Consider the following 14785-nt stretch of genomic DNA (forward strand, 5'->3'; position numbering starts at 1 on the left):
TGCTCCTGTTACCTATGGTTTAGATGTCTCCAACCTTGGTAACTTTAAGACTTGCAGACTTCAATTCCCAGAGTTCCTTAGTCGGCTTCACTGGCTGAGGAATTCTGGGAATTGAAGTCCATAAGTCTTAAAGTTGCCAAGGTTGGAGGCCCCTCTTTTAGATCAGCGGTCCTAAATCTTTTGAGCACTGTGGACTAGTTCTGGGGGAAACAATTTTTCCAGGGAAGTGGGTGATGAAGCTTGCTTTGCTTGTGTGGCCTGGTTCCTAACAGGCTGTGGACCAGTACTGCTCTTCAGCCTGAGGATTGGGGACCCCTGTTTTAGATAATGTAAAATTAAAAAAGCATTTTTAACCCTGTGATGGCAAACCTATGGCACGCATGCCACGGGTGGCACACAGAGCCCTCTCTGCAGGCTGTTGCCCCAGCCCAGCTCCACCGCGCATGCACACACGCCTCCTGCCAACCAGCTGGTCTTTGGGTCTCTGCCATGCATGCGCAGGGGCGGGACGCATGCACAGGGGTGCTCGCATTGCATTTTGGAGTTTCGTGCACGGTCACACGTGCATGCTTTGGGCACTCGGCGCCAAAAAGGTTAGCCATCCCTGTTTTTACCTGAAAGGTTAGCCAATATTAACTATAGCAAACATTTGCTTCTTGCCTTCCAAAATACGTCCTGTCCCATCACATCCCTGCTTCATAAGAAAGGAGACTTGCACATAATTTGATGGTGAACATATAAGTTTAATAATCTTCATAGAATCACCTCCATCTTCTGTGCCTACAGAATCATGACGTTTCTAAAACAATCCAAAATTCTCAGGGCATAATTTCTGCAATTGCAGGAGATTTCAAGTGAAATTATAGGGCATGGGTGTCAAACTCGATTTCATTGAAGGCCACATCAGAATTGTGTTTGACCTCCGTGGGCCAGGGGGCGTGGCCAAGATGGGCATGACCAGCTCAAGGCCCTAATTTCAGCTACAACGGCCTCCTCCTGCCAATGAAAATGGGGGGGGCTCTATTTTTGCTGGCAGCGTGCTGGAGATCATTGTGACTGAAAATGGAGCTTGGGAGGGCTGCATGCGACCCTCCTGAGCTCCATTTTAGCTGGTAGAGGCACTTATTATTATTATTATTTATTCAATTTATAAGTCGCTCCCTCTCCACGAAGGGACTCGGGGCAGCGTACAATTAAATACACAAGCATATGGCACAGGAGGAGGTATATACATAAAAACATTTTTACAATTCATAAATAACAATAGCCACAAAGTTAAAAGACAGTAACAATAAAGTTAAAGACAATTAAAATACCCTAAAATTTACAATTTAAAATTTAAAATTGCCAGGGGGATTAGAGAATAAAGTTCTAATTAAGCCAGGCCGGCTAGTTGGAACAGGTGGGTCTTGAGTTTCTTGCGGAAGGAGCGGAGATCAGTAGTTGTCCTAATGTCGGGGGGGAGGTCATTCCAGAGGGCTGGGCCCATCACAGAGAAGGCCCTACTCCTGGGCGCCGCCCTCTGGCACTGCTTAGTGGACGGCACCTGGAGGAGTCCCTCTCTGTGAGAGCGAATTGGTCGCAGGGATGTATGGGGCAGGATGCGATCCCGCAGGTAACTAGGTCCTGTGCCATGGAGCGCTTTAAAGATGGTAATCAACACCTTGAAACGCACCGTGGACTGGTCCTTCACTGTTTCCTGGGCGGCCTTGCGGGCCAGTTCTAAGCACCCCATGGGCCGGATCTGGCCCAGATCTGATACCTCCTGTTGTGGGGGGGGGGGGGCATTTTGTAATCTCCCATCAAGGCATCCTAAAAAATTGCAGAGCTCTCCGATGTTTGGCCTCAGCTCCACAGAGATTCCACCTGGAAAGGTTGGAGACTCAAAACGTAAGTCTTTTCTGCAGGTAAAGAAGTTGTCTTTTTCTTTCCATAAATATTGTCTCTGTCTCTCTCTTTCTTTCCCCACCATTAAATCCTCTCTAGGTAGCAGAATGAAATTTCTTCATAAGAAATAAGCATTTGGAGCAGCACCAGGAGTGGAGAGGAAGAGATCTTTTCTAAGCATTTCAGCAGACACAACATGGACTCCGTTTGATTTGTCCCATTTTAAAACCGAGTCCAGCTTAGCCTGCTCCAGGGGTGGAGGAATCTCCAGAGAAGCAGTGTTTAAAAGCTGCACCTGGGTGGGCAGCTGACCCTGTGGCCTCCTATACAGCATGGTGCAGAAGGATTGGCTTGATGAAGAACATGCACTGGAAAAGCACTCCCCAACCTCTCTGGTCACTGACCCTTTGCAGACTTTGTGGTGATTTTGAGAGCTTATCTATTACAGTTTTTGTTTTGTTTTTTTGGTGAAAATGTTTCTTATTTATACTGAGGTTAGGAAGACTTATTAGGCAGAGACATTTGTTCCATTTACTCTCCCAAGGGATGACAGCAAGGATAGGCGCTGCCTTCACTTGGATAGTATAATTGTAAAATGACACGAAGTGATACAGAAATAGCAAGAAGAGAAAGAAAGAGCACGTAGAGATGGGAAAAAAAGAACTCGTATACACCCGTAGGTGTGGTGGAAGTGGTGGGGGACTACTGAATCCATTCAGAATTTTATCCAGCTGACCACTATGTGATGACTTACTGTCCCTTCCTGGAGTTTGGAATATATGTCCACACCCTTCTTTCGGAGTAAGTCTGATCTGTTGCAATTGGAAGTATGTGTTTATTAAAACAAACTAAAGCATGTGCTTAATTCCAAGTATAGTATGTAGTTTGTTTGGTTTGTGTGTATCTTGTTCTGACCTAGGCTTCCCAAGAGCATGAAGCAGACTCCTTGTCCCAACAAAAACCCCTTTTATTAATTTACTGTGAATTCTGCTCATTCACATCCAGCAAAATGTTTCAAGGGAGGATTTATAGTCACATACTTTATCTGGCTTGTAGAAGTGAAAGGCTGATATCTTCAAAGTTTGGCAAGGAGTCTCGGAGAGTCACGAACCAATTAAGTGAACTAATTGCCTCCTGCAAACTCCACTCCCCTTTTGCTCCTCTTTTATTTCCTCTGGGAGGGGGCCTTCATCGTCCACCTGTGGCCTTCCTCCCAAGTTGACCCTTGTTCCTTAGCTGTTCCCTTCAACTGGCAACTCTGCGCATGCGCACACTGAGAACAGGCTCCAGCTGTTTATCTGCCTCGCTGATGTCTGACTGTGAAGGCAGCTGATAACTGGTATACGGCTCTGGCCCCCTCTCTGCCTCCAACACAGAGCCCTCATCAGAGCCTTCCCCAGGCTCCAGGACTGGCCCATCTTCCTCCCCAACCTCCTCACTGTCCGAATCTGCTGCCAGCTCCACTGGCCGCTGGCAGGCCACAACACTTCTGGAGTAAAATTCAGAGGGTGATTTGAAGGGCAGAAGCAGCCCTTTGGAGAACCTTCCCGCTCACCCACTTCCCCCCAAGCAACAGAAAAATGCCTGAAGGCTTTTAAAGGATGAATTGGATCATTTTGATGATGGGATTGTATGCGCCCCCTAGTGGCCAGGACAGTTATGAAACAGTTACCTTCGGTCCTTGCATTCCTCTTGGATTATTCAGTGTTTGTTACACTGCATGACAATTGATTCATACATGCAAGCATATCATTTAATTTTGTTACATTTATTTACACAACAGTGACGTGTGACATTGAAAAGTACCATTCCTGACACACAGATCACACCCGTGTTGTGGAATTTGTGGCAACTTGCTTGTAACTGCGAATCAACACAGCCTAAAGGTTCGGGGACAGGGTTATGTTTTCATCCACACCTTTCTCTTTCTGTACATCTCAATAAAGAGAACTGTTTTTGCTCTTGCTGACGAGAAAGGGTTACCTTGAAGTCTCAACTTCAAGGAAGGCTGTTGATTGTGATGCCACCAGATGTGGGGTTTCAATTTTAGGCGTGATAAACTAATGGGAATTCACTGAAGGGATTCTGGATCCTGGAGAAAAGTGGAGGCTGAGCACTGGTGGGTCTCTTGCTTAAAACATTGCATGTGTACAAACTCTGCTCTTACTTCCAGTAAGCTTTAACCTAGTGATAAAAAAAGGGAAAAGCAAAATCGTAGCTAAGTAGGGTGGGATTCTACCGGTTCGAACTGGTTTGAGCGATCCGGTAGCTTTGACGATCAGCTGGGAGCGAACAGGTTCATTCCGACGGTCAAGTGGACCCACCTGCCCACCCCTGCCCTTTACTGACCTTTTACTTCTTAGTTGAGTTGCACGGCAATCCACTCTGCCGTTTTCCTCCCCAGCAGTAATGCGGAAGATAAGTGTACTCAAAACTGTGCACACTCACCAGACCGGTTGTTAAACGGGTAAGATCCTACCACTGTAGCTAAGGAGTAGGGCACACAGTTTGGTATAGCCAACTCCAGTGTCTTTAAGAGCAGAGAAAACTTAGTTTTAGACATTCTGGAGAGCCCCCGAAACACATATATGTACAGCTCCCATCACGTTACACCCTTTCAGATTAAACAGTGTTCTGCAAAATGAAGAACAAGAAGTAACAAAAGCAAAATAAATAAAAGAAAGATGGTGGGGGGAGAGGAAATAAATCCGTTTGAGGGATTTACTGCTCCTCCAAGGTGAAATCATCAAGATAAAGGCATCCTCTTCCTTTATGACACCTTGAATAATGCAGGTAAGCTATAGCTTGGAAAGGTTGCTTATTCGGCAGCAGTTTTCATGGCCAGGATTGTTTATTTAATTCATCTCCATTCCCAAATACGCTGTTTCGGATCAGCTTTTCACCGAGAGGGTATATTTTATCTTTCCTGAATACTCCGGAGAAAGCCACCTGGGAAAGAAAAATATAGAACATGAAGAAAATATTCCTGGTTGACTTATCAGCAGCCACATCTTCCTGAGTGAACCTATCACTTAGATGGATATAGGAAAAGCTTGGCTGGAATATGCCCAAGGATTGTAGTTTTGCAATGGTGAACAATGACAGGTCGTTGCATATGTTAAAACCACCCCATGAAGATCAGAGTAAGGCTGGGGACAGTGACACATGTAAGCATTCCTTTTCCTTCCACCCTTCCCTCAGAAAGTTGGACTTTCTCCAGTCAAAAGATGAGAATACCACTGGAGCAACACTGAAAAATTACAAGTGGATATCAGTGACAGAAGCTGAAGATGAGAATGTTGCAACAAGTTCCTCATTTGAAGCAGCCCTAAGCTCTTAAACCTCTGTCAGAGATGACAAGGTGAGGATTTGCCTTGGACTTACGGGACACAGCTAGTTGTGTAAACTGCAGGCCAAGTCCATGTACCCCAATTTCCACAATAGCAAAAACACATTGTAAGTAGCGAGAACATGCAACACCAAGATGACTACACAGCATCATGCAAATGGTAGCGCATGGCTTCCCATATGGTGCAATACAATTGGGAAATTAGTTCTTCCAAATTATATTTATATTATTATATTTTATTAAATAAATTCATTTGCCACCAATTATGTATTTTGGGGTAACGTGGAGCACCATAGACTTGCTGCAAGGAAGTCTTCCAAAAATTAAGTGTAATACCCTGTTTCCCCAAAAATAAGATCTCCCTGGATAATAAGCTCCCCGAAAATAGACAGCAGCAGCCATGAAGTGACCACGCTCACTGCCTCCTGCACCTCAAAAATAATAAGACTTCCCTGAAAATAAGGTCAAGCACTTATTTCAGAGGTCAAAAGAAAATATGACCCTGTCTTATTTTCGGGGAAACACGGTAGCAACCTTGCTAATAAGTGCATCACTTACAATAAAAGTTTTGTATGACGGGCTGGGGGGAAAAACACGTCAGTGCCTTACATTGTAGAACCTAGAATGCCAGTTTATCAACATATCTTTCCTTTGTCATCTTCAACTCTGGAGCATTTCTATGCCAGGAAAACCTTGTCAATTTTAATCAAGTTTGAGATAACCACAACTACCGTGTTACCCGAAAATACAACATGTCCTGACATAGGTAACATAGGTGCTAGTCATTCCCAACTCTAGTGGGCGGTGCTCATCTCTGTTTCAACGCCGAAGATTCAACACTGTCCAAAGATGTCTCCGTGGTCATGTGGCCGGCATGACTAAATGCCGAAGGCGTAGGGAATGCTGTTACCTTCCTACCAAAGATGGTCCCTATTTTTCTATTTGCATTTTATGTGCTTTCGAACTGCTAGGTTGGCAGAAGCTGGGACAAGTAATGGGAACTCACTCTGTTATGTGGCGCTAGGGATTCGAACCACCAAACTGCCTACCTTTCTGATCGACAAGCTCAGCGTCTTAGCCACTGAGCCACCACATTTTTAATGTGCACATTACAACTCTGACTTTGCTTTTGTCCCCCAATATAGTAATAAGTGTAAATAAACCAGGAACCTAATAAAATGTTCTCTCCCAGGAGAGAAATATGTTGACTCTATTGCTTGATCCAAACTTAGCTAATGGCATGTATTTTCCTTCTCCTTCCTAACAGGCATCTCCTGCCTAGTCACAGAAACACAATTATGGAGAGATACAATTTATAAAATTTATACAAGTGCCTTGAATTAACCAGGGAGTTATTTTTAAATAGGAATAGGGCCACCACGAGATCAAACATGAGCTAGATTATTAAGATCAAGGCGAGAAGGAAGGGCATCATGGGTGCATTTTTAAAGGACAAGGCTTCGGTTTTGTTTTTTTAATCATTGCAGGAAAATTTGATGCCAAAGCCAATGGCAAAACCTTTCACATGTAGTTTTTTTAAATACACGAGGAAAAGAGTAGTGTACAAAGATTGCAAAAGCATTATATCAGCTTTTCATTCCGTACGACCTTACACCACCCTCTGTTGCCAATTGCTTGAAGGCAGCATTTGAAACCCCGGTTCAGCAGATTTCTTACTGTGCACAATGTCAAATCTAGTTCTAGACATCACTATGGCAGTATGTATTTATACATATCTGGAAAGCTTTCACTGATCTCTAGGGAAATTTAATTTTCTTTCTTGTATTAAGGATCATAAGTGTGTAATTTTCTTCTATGGAACGATCCAGGTGTAAAGGCATTTATTTAGACATTCAGATTAGTCATTACTATTCCTTCAAAAGTTGGAAGTGATATAATTTGCTCTCTTTCGGTGTTTCCGCATAACACCATCTGGCAAGGAAGGTTGGGTTGAGTTACAAAGAGAGTGAATATCCTACTGGGGGTCCTTTGATATTCTTAGGTGTTTTCTTGCAGACATTTCATTACCAAACTAGAAACTAGAAACATCTGCAAGCCAAGAGAACAGCGAAGAGCCCACAGTTCAACCCTGAATTTCAAATATTCTCTTATATTGACAACCCTCTGAGCTTCATTGTTGAAGTTGAATTCTAGTTTGGTTCTTCCCCCGAACATCAGTCCTAGTTCAATATTTTAGCCATTACATCACACTAGTGCTCAGTGAGAATAAGCACTGTATTGATCTTCGTAAAGAATATTTGAAAACAGGAGAAGACTCTCATTCACTTGTACTTTGATGTTCTGCTTAGTTTCCGTGGTACCTGTTTGTCGGGAAACTGCTTTGAAGTCACACCTTCCTTTTGGAAGTTTGCAAGTATAGAGGCCCAAGCAGCCATCGCAATCAGACGGTTTCCTGCAAGCTTTCAGCAGGATCCCAGGGCAGGAATACTGAGAAGGAAACAAACAAAACAAAACAAAAACTGCAGATAAGACACATTGTTTGAAAGCAAGTTACTAAGCAAGTTAATGAATTACTGACACAGCATTTCTTACTAGACCTATATTTTTACATACATACATACATACATACATACATACATACATACATATATTGACTCACTTAACTGTGGCAAAGAAAGGTCATAAAATGGGGCAAAACTCACTTAGTATCTCACTTAACAACAGAAAATGTGGGTTCCATTATGGTCATAAGTCGAGGACTATCTGTATTTCCTTAGTACTGCGGCTTGATGAAATTTTTAAAAAATCTGCATAATCTCCTAACTAACTGCAGTTCCTTCCTTCATCACATTTAAGTGCCACACTACTGTTCCCCTGCTAATCTGACAAAAACTCAATTGCAAATAAAATTTCATTTCCAGCAAGAATTGGAAGAGCATTTCAGGATCAGACCCAAATTAATTTAAAAAAAATATACATGACTCACCGTATCTGTATTAAAGTTCCCATGGCCATCCAAGTGGGCCTCAAGGCCTTGACTCTTGCCCTTTGGCGTGGACAGTGGGAGAAACGGCCTCTTGCCACTTGGCTTCTGCTTACTGGTTCCCAGCTGCAAGTTGCTTGCTGCTTTGTCGTATTCTCCATCACCCAGTTGGGTTTCTCTTTCTGCAGCCTTCCACAATCTAAGGGAAGGCTGTTTCCTCCCTTCTACATCTTTGTCTCTGTGACTGGGGTGGAGGATCTTCCTAAATGTTGGAGCTCCAGCCGGGTTGACTTCAGCAGCCAGTCCTTTCCCAGTTTGAATCAGAAAATAAAATGGCATGGAAAGCGCGAGGATGGCCATTTTAGGTATCTTCATACTGTCGTCTTGATTGTTCTTGCCCAACTATCTCAAGACTTGGAGCCTATTGGAGTAATTTAAAACAACCACACACGCTGGAGTGTCTGTCTCTTCTTTTCCATGCATGGATGGTGGAAGCCTTTTATGCTGTCAGTGTCCCAGCTTGTCTCCTCCTCCACCCCATCCTCTCTTACACAAATGCACGTCTTTTTTCCCCCCTTTGTTATGATATCAATTTTATGGCTTGTATCGTCTCCTTGGAAATTTTCTTCCTCTTTCCTCCCCCCCTTCTCCATCCCAGTAACACCCATCCTCTTTGCAAAGCATGTATCCCCATTCAGACCTGTGCCTAATGCCATCTTTCTCCTCCATTGTGATAATGGAACATTTCCTACTCCTCCCTTTTTGAGGGATGAGCAGGTGCTCGAAGGCACTTTAAGAACTTTGCTGGTGAAAGAAAGAAAGAAAACATTCTGCCTAATGAGCAAGTGATGAGCACATCTCTCTCCCCCTTTGTTCTTCTGTAGAAGTATTGATCATTCCCGATTTTGTTTGTTGTTACTCAACTGTTACAACTGGAAACAAACTGATCAGTCCATTTCAGTGGCAGTGATAATCCGCTCTGTCCAGGGGTGAAATCCAGCAGGTTCTAACAGGTTCTGGAGAACCGATAGCGGAAACTTTGAGTAGTTCGGGAAACCAGCAAGTACCACTTCTGACTGGCCCCAGAGTGGGGTGGGGATGGAGATTTTGCAGTATCTTTCCCTGCCACGCCCACCAAGTCACACCCACAGAACTGGTAGTAAAAAAAATTGAATTTCACCACTGGCTCTGTCCCATTGTTTTCACTATTTTTTTTATTTCTCCCTCTAAAGCATGATTTTTATGTATTTTTGAGACTAGGAAGGCACCTCTAAATTCAAAAAGTATGAACTTTGAGGAATATTTGAGTTTCAATGTATTCATTAATTTAGGGAGATCATTTAAACCAGATGTTCCCAACCTTTTTGGGGCCATGTCCCATCTAAGCATCTCTAAAATCCTGATCTCCCCCCCGCCTCCCCATGACATATAATTCTTACTTTACTCAAAAAGTGAACTCTACTCACACGGAGGAAACCTAAAAGGCCATTAACTTGGTTTAAACAAGGTTCAAATTGCCCCCATGAAAAATCAAATTGCCCCCCTATGGGGTGTGGGTCTCACTTTGCGAACCACTGGTTTAAACGCTTGTTTAAAAATACAGCCTAAATCAAGTTCTCCAAAATCATTGAATCAGTTTCGCTCTGTTAGAATTATGAGTAAAGGCATTTTTGAGATACCTCATCAAAGATAATATATCTTACAATACTGTACAAATATATTTAATACTGTACTATTTTAAATAAGCAATATGTAAAATCAGATTTCCAGAGTAGGGTGCAAGCTCCATTTAGGTAGAGCTTTGGAAAGATTGCACAAAAATGAGAATATTTCTCCTGATTAACAGCATCTCTAACTGGAAGCTGCACTGCTTTACCTAATATAATGCTTATTCCCATAGCAATTAGAAGTAGAAACCATGCAGATTAAGGAAATACCTGCAAATGTGCATGATCAAGTGTAGATATAATTATATTGTGCGTGTCTGTGTGTGTAAAAAGTTTAGGATGAGCTTTTCTGTAGAATTTTTTTAAATTATTTTTATTAGTACATGCTGCTCTGTCCTCACTACACGTTAGTCTGTATGCATCTTGACATGCAGCTAAACCCACCTATCCTCCAACAAAACAGACCACGTGCACAGAATTGGATGCTTTATTGAAAGAACAGGATATGGTGAAACAGCGATGCTCTCTGTGTGGGATGTGGGTTTGTCCTTGGATGAACATGTGCCACGGATTAAGATGGACTTTTCTTTGTGTTTCTGCCTCCTCCAAATGCTATAGGGAACTGGAGTCTGCCTTCCCAACGTGAACTTGTTTTGAGAGTGTGGGCTGATATGTAAAGGGGTTGGGTCAGCTTCAGAACAATATAGGTTGTTATTTGCCCTCTGGCCACTAGATGGAGCTAGAGAGCAAGAATAGCATATATAAAAAGTATATGCTGGGGCACGACACCCAGTAAACAGAATTAGAATAATATAGAATGCGGCACAGGGAGATTCGGGCACTCTTTTCCCTCCTCCACCCATGAAGACTGGAGAAGAAATGGAAGAAAATCTTCAACCCCAGTTAAGACAACTTCCATATCTTGGCCACAGGCCATCTCTGAGCCTTGAGCCTTGCCAAGCTCACACTGGTGCTGTTGATCAGTGGTGAAACAGGCTCATAAGAGTGGAGGGAAAGTCTGGCTGAAAGGAGGCCCATCCGGATGCAGTTATCTGTGTCTTCCCCAGCCAGCAGCCCAGCGATGATCCCAGCCATTAAGCTGCAATGGAAAGAGAGCTTGTGGGCTGAACTAGACTAGGTTAGGGGATAAGCATGGAATATGAGCGTTCAGAACATTTTCCTCACCCTTATCCCTCCCTACCCTCTGAAGAAACTTCACAGCGTATACTAGAAGCACCCCAAAAAAATTGTACCCAGCAAGAACCATGCCTCATATTAGTGGTCCGCAGGATTTAAAATTATGAGTTTAGTGGTCCATGAGGCCCGAAACATTGGTGACCACTGCTTTAAACTATTTCTCAAGGCATCTTCATGTCACATTGAATGGGACATATAACATACTATTGTTTCTGTCACTACTGGACAAGAAAGAAATGTACAGAGCAGTGGTGGGTTCCAGATCCCGTTGCAACTGGTACGGTTGCAATGGGGCCCAGCAGCCACCGCATGAATGTGCGCATTGCATGTGCACACGTGCGCATTGCGTGCATGCGTCCTTACCTCTTGCAATGCCTCCAAGAGCCTCTGTGATGCTCCAGCTGCTCAGTGGAGCGTCACCCAGGCGATGTGTGCTCAGTGCGCATGCGCGAAAGTGCCGAGGGGCTCAAATACAGGTAAGGAGCTCTGGCGGGTGGGCCCTCTGGAGCACCGTACCGGAACGGTACACGATGGTCCGGGCAGGCACCAGTATGCCCATACCAGGACGTACCACCTGCAACCCACCACTGGTACAGAGCCAGGAGTACATTCTTACACGATTTCTATTGGCACTTTCTTGTAATGAGATATATGATATATCTCATATTACATTTCCTAGCAATTTAGGTAACTTAAGTGCCAAAAAATACGAATAGGTTAATACGAAATATATACATAATTTGTGTACTGAATCACATTATCCATAAAAAGGAATAGTCAGTACATGAGATGGACTTGAGTTGGACCTCTACATTAATAAAAGTACCAGATGCTCCTGGGGAAGACATCCTAAAAGGTTGTTTGGTCTTTTCACAACAACAGTTGTGTCTCCAAGCACGTGGAGCAAAACTTCAATTATCTTCCAACAACGTAACCATGAAATATAACTCCATGTATTTTTCTTTCACAACAATGCAGAAAAGTGACAGCTTACAACAAGCTTTCTGTCTCTCATCATGTCCAAATAAATATTTGGGCTAGTGCTTTCCTTAGCAATGTGGCATACCTGCATGCACTGTTATGTTCTCATAGCAACCTAAGTTTCAAAGATCTAACAGAGGGAGGTGGAACACTGTACAGCCATGGCGTGCATTCAATGAACAATTAGCAGTTTATACAGTACCTATCACCAGCTCCAGAGACATTCACTATCTCTTCGGTGGGGACAGGGAGCGCTGGGTAGTGAACAGCACGTAATTCCTCTGTACCATTCTGTAAAATGAAATGGGAGAATTCAAGGAGCTAGGCCTGGAGACAACTATAAGGTACAGTGGTGGGTTCCAGATCCCGTTGCAACCAGTACAGTTGCAACAGGGCCCAGCATCCTCCACATGAACACGCACGGTGCACGCATGCCTCTTATCATCCAACAACGCCTCCGCAAGCCTCCGTGATGCTCCAACTGCTCGGCAGAGCATTATGCAGGTGCTGTATACGTCATGCGTGTGCGCGGAAGCACCAAAGAGTTTAAACACAGATAAGGAGCGTGGGCAAGCAGGTGGGCCCTCCGGAGCACCGTACCGGAATGGTAGCCAGTGCTCCGGGCAGGCTCTGGTACACCCGTAGAGGGGGGGTACCGCCTGCAACCCACCACTGATAAGGTGCCTTCCTGCTCTTCTGATGAATACTAACGTTGTGGGTAGCTAAAGGTGAACATGACAGAAGAGGATAATTTCCTTACTCTCTTCATCAGGCCTGATTGGAGAAAAACGATGAAAGTATCGTGAATTGAACTCATAGTCTTCAAGTATTACAGTTGAAATAGGGGAACTGAGCAGGATAATTCAGTATAATCAGCAATTGAAAAGGAAAGATCAATGAGAAGACGCACTATTCCCCATATTCAAGTCTCCATTTTCATGTTTACAAGCACAAATCCATAATTTAAAAATGATGAGATTTTCATTTTCAGAAATTCTTAAGTTTGGTCTTTCAAAGGCAAGTCCTCGCTATTAAAGGGGAGATTTCTGCATGGTCTTCTCAACTCTAAAATCCAAAGAGGTGTGTGTTAGAACTAGTGTTCTAATATTTTTCCTTTGCCTTTGTAATTTCATTTCTTTATCCCAAGGGTCGGCAACCCACAGCTCTGGAGCCGCATATGGCTTTTTCCTCCCTCTGCTGCGGCTCCCTGACCCCACAATTGATAGGGCTTTCAATTAGGACAGGTAGAGGAAAAAGGACACTGCACCACTCTATGATGGGGGAACCAGACTTCCAGTCGGCTCCAGAATTGAACGAGGGGCTTCCAGTTAGGACCTTTCTGGCTCTTTGAGTATTTAAGGTTGCCGACCTCTGTTTTTCCATAACAAATACCTAAAGGCATTTCCATATCGCCATTCTATCAGTTACCATTTCTACTATCCAATCCCTCAAAAGCAGCTAGCAGATGATCCATAATTATCTTCACTAGTGCCAAATGAACAATGCTAAGAAGAAAGAATCACTGTCACATTCCAACCCACCACAAGGTGTTCTCCCAATTATTCTATATATTGGGAAGCTACCATATTTTTCAGAGTATAAGATGCACCGGAGTATAAGACGCAGCAACGTTTTGAAGAGAAAATCAAAACAAAATTTTTTGCACTCTGCAAACCTCCCCAAAATGGCCTGGTTTTGGGTTTTTTTTTTTTTCAAAAAAAGGGCACAAATAGCCCCTAGGAGGCTTGTAGAGTGCTCGGGGGGGGGGGGGGGCAAAAACAAGCAAAAAACGGGCTCATTTTTTTGTCAAAAAAACTGGGCATGGATAGCCTTTAGGAAGCTTATAGAGTGCTGCTGGGGCTGGGGGTGGGTGGGCAAAAAAGGCCATTTTCACTCATTTCTCTCCTCCCCAGCCCCCAGGAGCTCTCTGAAATCCTTCTAAAAGCTATGCACGGCCATTTTGGTGAAGGGGGCGGGGTTTCAGAAGGCCAAAAATGCTGTATTCAGTGTATAAGACCCACCCAGATTTCCAGCCTCTTTTTTGAGGGAAAAGGGTGCGTCTTACAATACAATACAATACAATAGTAGAGTTGGAAGGGACCTTGGAGGTCTTCTAGTCCAACCCCCTGCCTAGGCAGGAAACCCTATACCGTTTCAGACAAATAGCTATCCAACATCTTCTTAAAGACTTCCAGTGTTGGGGCATTCACAACTTCTGGAGGCAAGCTGTTCCACTGATTAATTGTTCTCACTGTCAGGAAATTTCTCCTCAGTTCTAAGTTGCTTCTCTCCTTGATTAGTTTCCACCCATTGCTTCTTGTTCTACCCTCAGGTGCTTTAGAGAATAGTTTGACTCCCTGTTCTTTGTGGCAACCTCTGAGATATTGGAATAATGCTATCATGTCTCCCCTAGTCCTTCTTTCTCTTAAGCTAAACATACCCAGTTCCTGCAACCATTCTTCATATGTTTTAGTCTCCAGTCCCCTAATCATCTTTGTTGCTCTTCTCTGCACTCTTTCTAGAGTCTCCACATCTTTTTTACATCGTGGCGACCAGAACTGAATGCAGTATTCCAAGTGTGGCCTTACCAAGGCATTATAAAGTGGTATTAACACTTCACGTGATCTTGATTCTACCCCTCTGTTGATGCAGCCTAGAACTGTGTTGGCTTTTTTGGCAGCTGCTGCACACTTTCGGAGTCTTATACTCCGAAAAATATGGTAATCGTCTACAAGTGCCCATAGCTGTAGCATTTCAAAG

General features: G+C 43.6%; 3 protein-coding genes across 8 annotated transcripts in view; 1 reads left to right on the plus strand and 2 right to left on the minus strand.

Annotated features, from left to right (window-relative positions):
- DENND2A (DENN domain containing 2A) overlaps positions 1 to 4551 on the plus strand; it is a 98559-nt gene extending 94008 nt beyond the window's left edge. For all 4 annotated transcript variants that reach the window (XM_081956935.1, XM_081956933.1, XM_081956934.1 and 1 more), the window contains exon 20: positions 1987 to 4551. In XM_081956935.1, the coding sequence (XP_081813061.1) occupies positions 1987 to 2018 (32 nt within the window). In that variant the 3' untranslated portion in view covers positions 2019 to 4551. The remainder of the gene's footprint in view (positions 1 to 1986) is intronic.
- On the minus strand, positions 2336 to 8721 carry LOC309394135 (uncharacterized protein). Its single transcript, XM_081956941.1, has 3 exons — positions 8184 to 8721; positions 7558 to 7684; positions 2336 to 4836 (listed from the first exon to the last, which is right to left on the minus strand). The coding sequence occupies exons 1-3, from the start codon at positions 8553 to 8555 to the stop codon at positions 4805 to 4807; spliced, it is 531 nt and encodes a 176-aa protein (XP_081813067.1). The 5' UTR covers positions 8556 to 8721; the 3' UTR covers positions 2336 to 4804.
- Positions 8722 to 10326: 1605 nt separating this feature from the next.
- LOC309395046 (uncharacterized protein) overlaps positions 10327 to 14785 on the minus strand; it is a 48829-nt gene continuing 44370 nt past the window's right edge. For all 3 annotated transcript variants that reach the window (XM_081958806.1, XM_081958807.1, XM_081958808.1), the window contains 2 exons: positions 12228 to 12316; positions 10327 to 10946 (listed from right to left, as the gene is read on the minus strand). In XM_081958806.1, coding sequence (XP_081814932.1) covers positions 10751 to 10946; positions 12228 to 12316 — 285 coding nt within the window. In that variant the 3' untranslated portion in view covers positions 10327 to 10750. The remainder of the gene's footprint in view (positions 10947 to 12227; positions 12317 to 14785) is intronic.

This window comes from Natrix helvetica (genome assembly GCF_964273705.1).
Source record: "Natrix helvetica genome assembly, chromosome: 6".
NCBI classification, from domain to species: Eukaryota; Metazoa; Chordata; class Lepidosauria; order Squamata; family Natricidae; genus Natrix; species Natrix helvetica.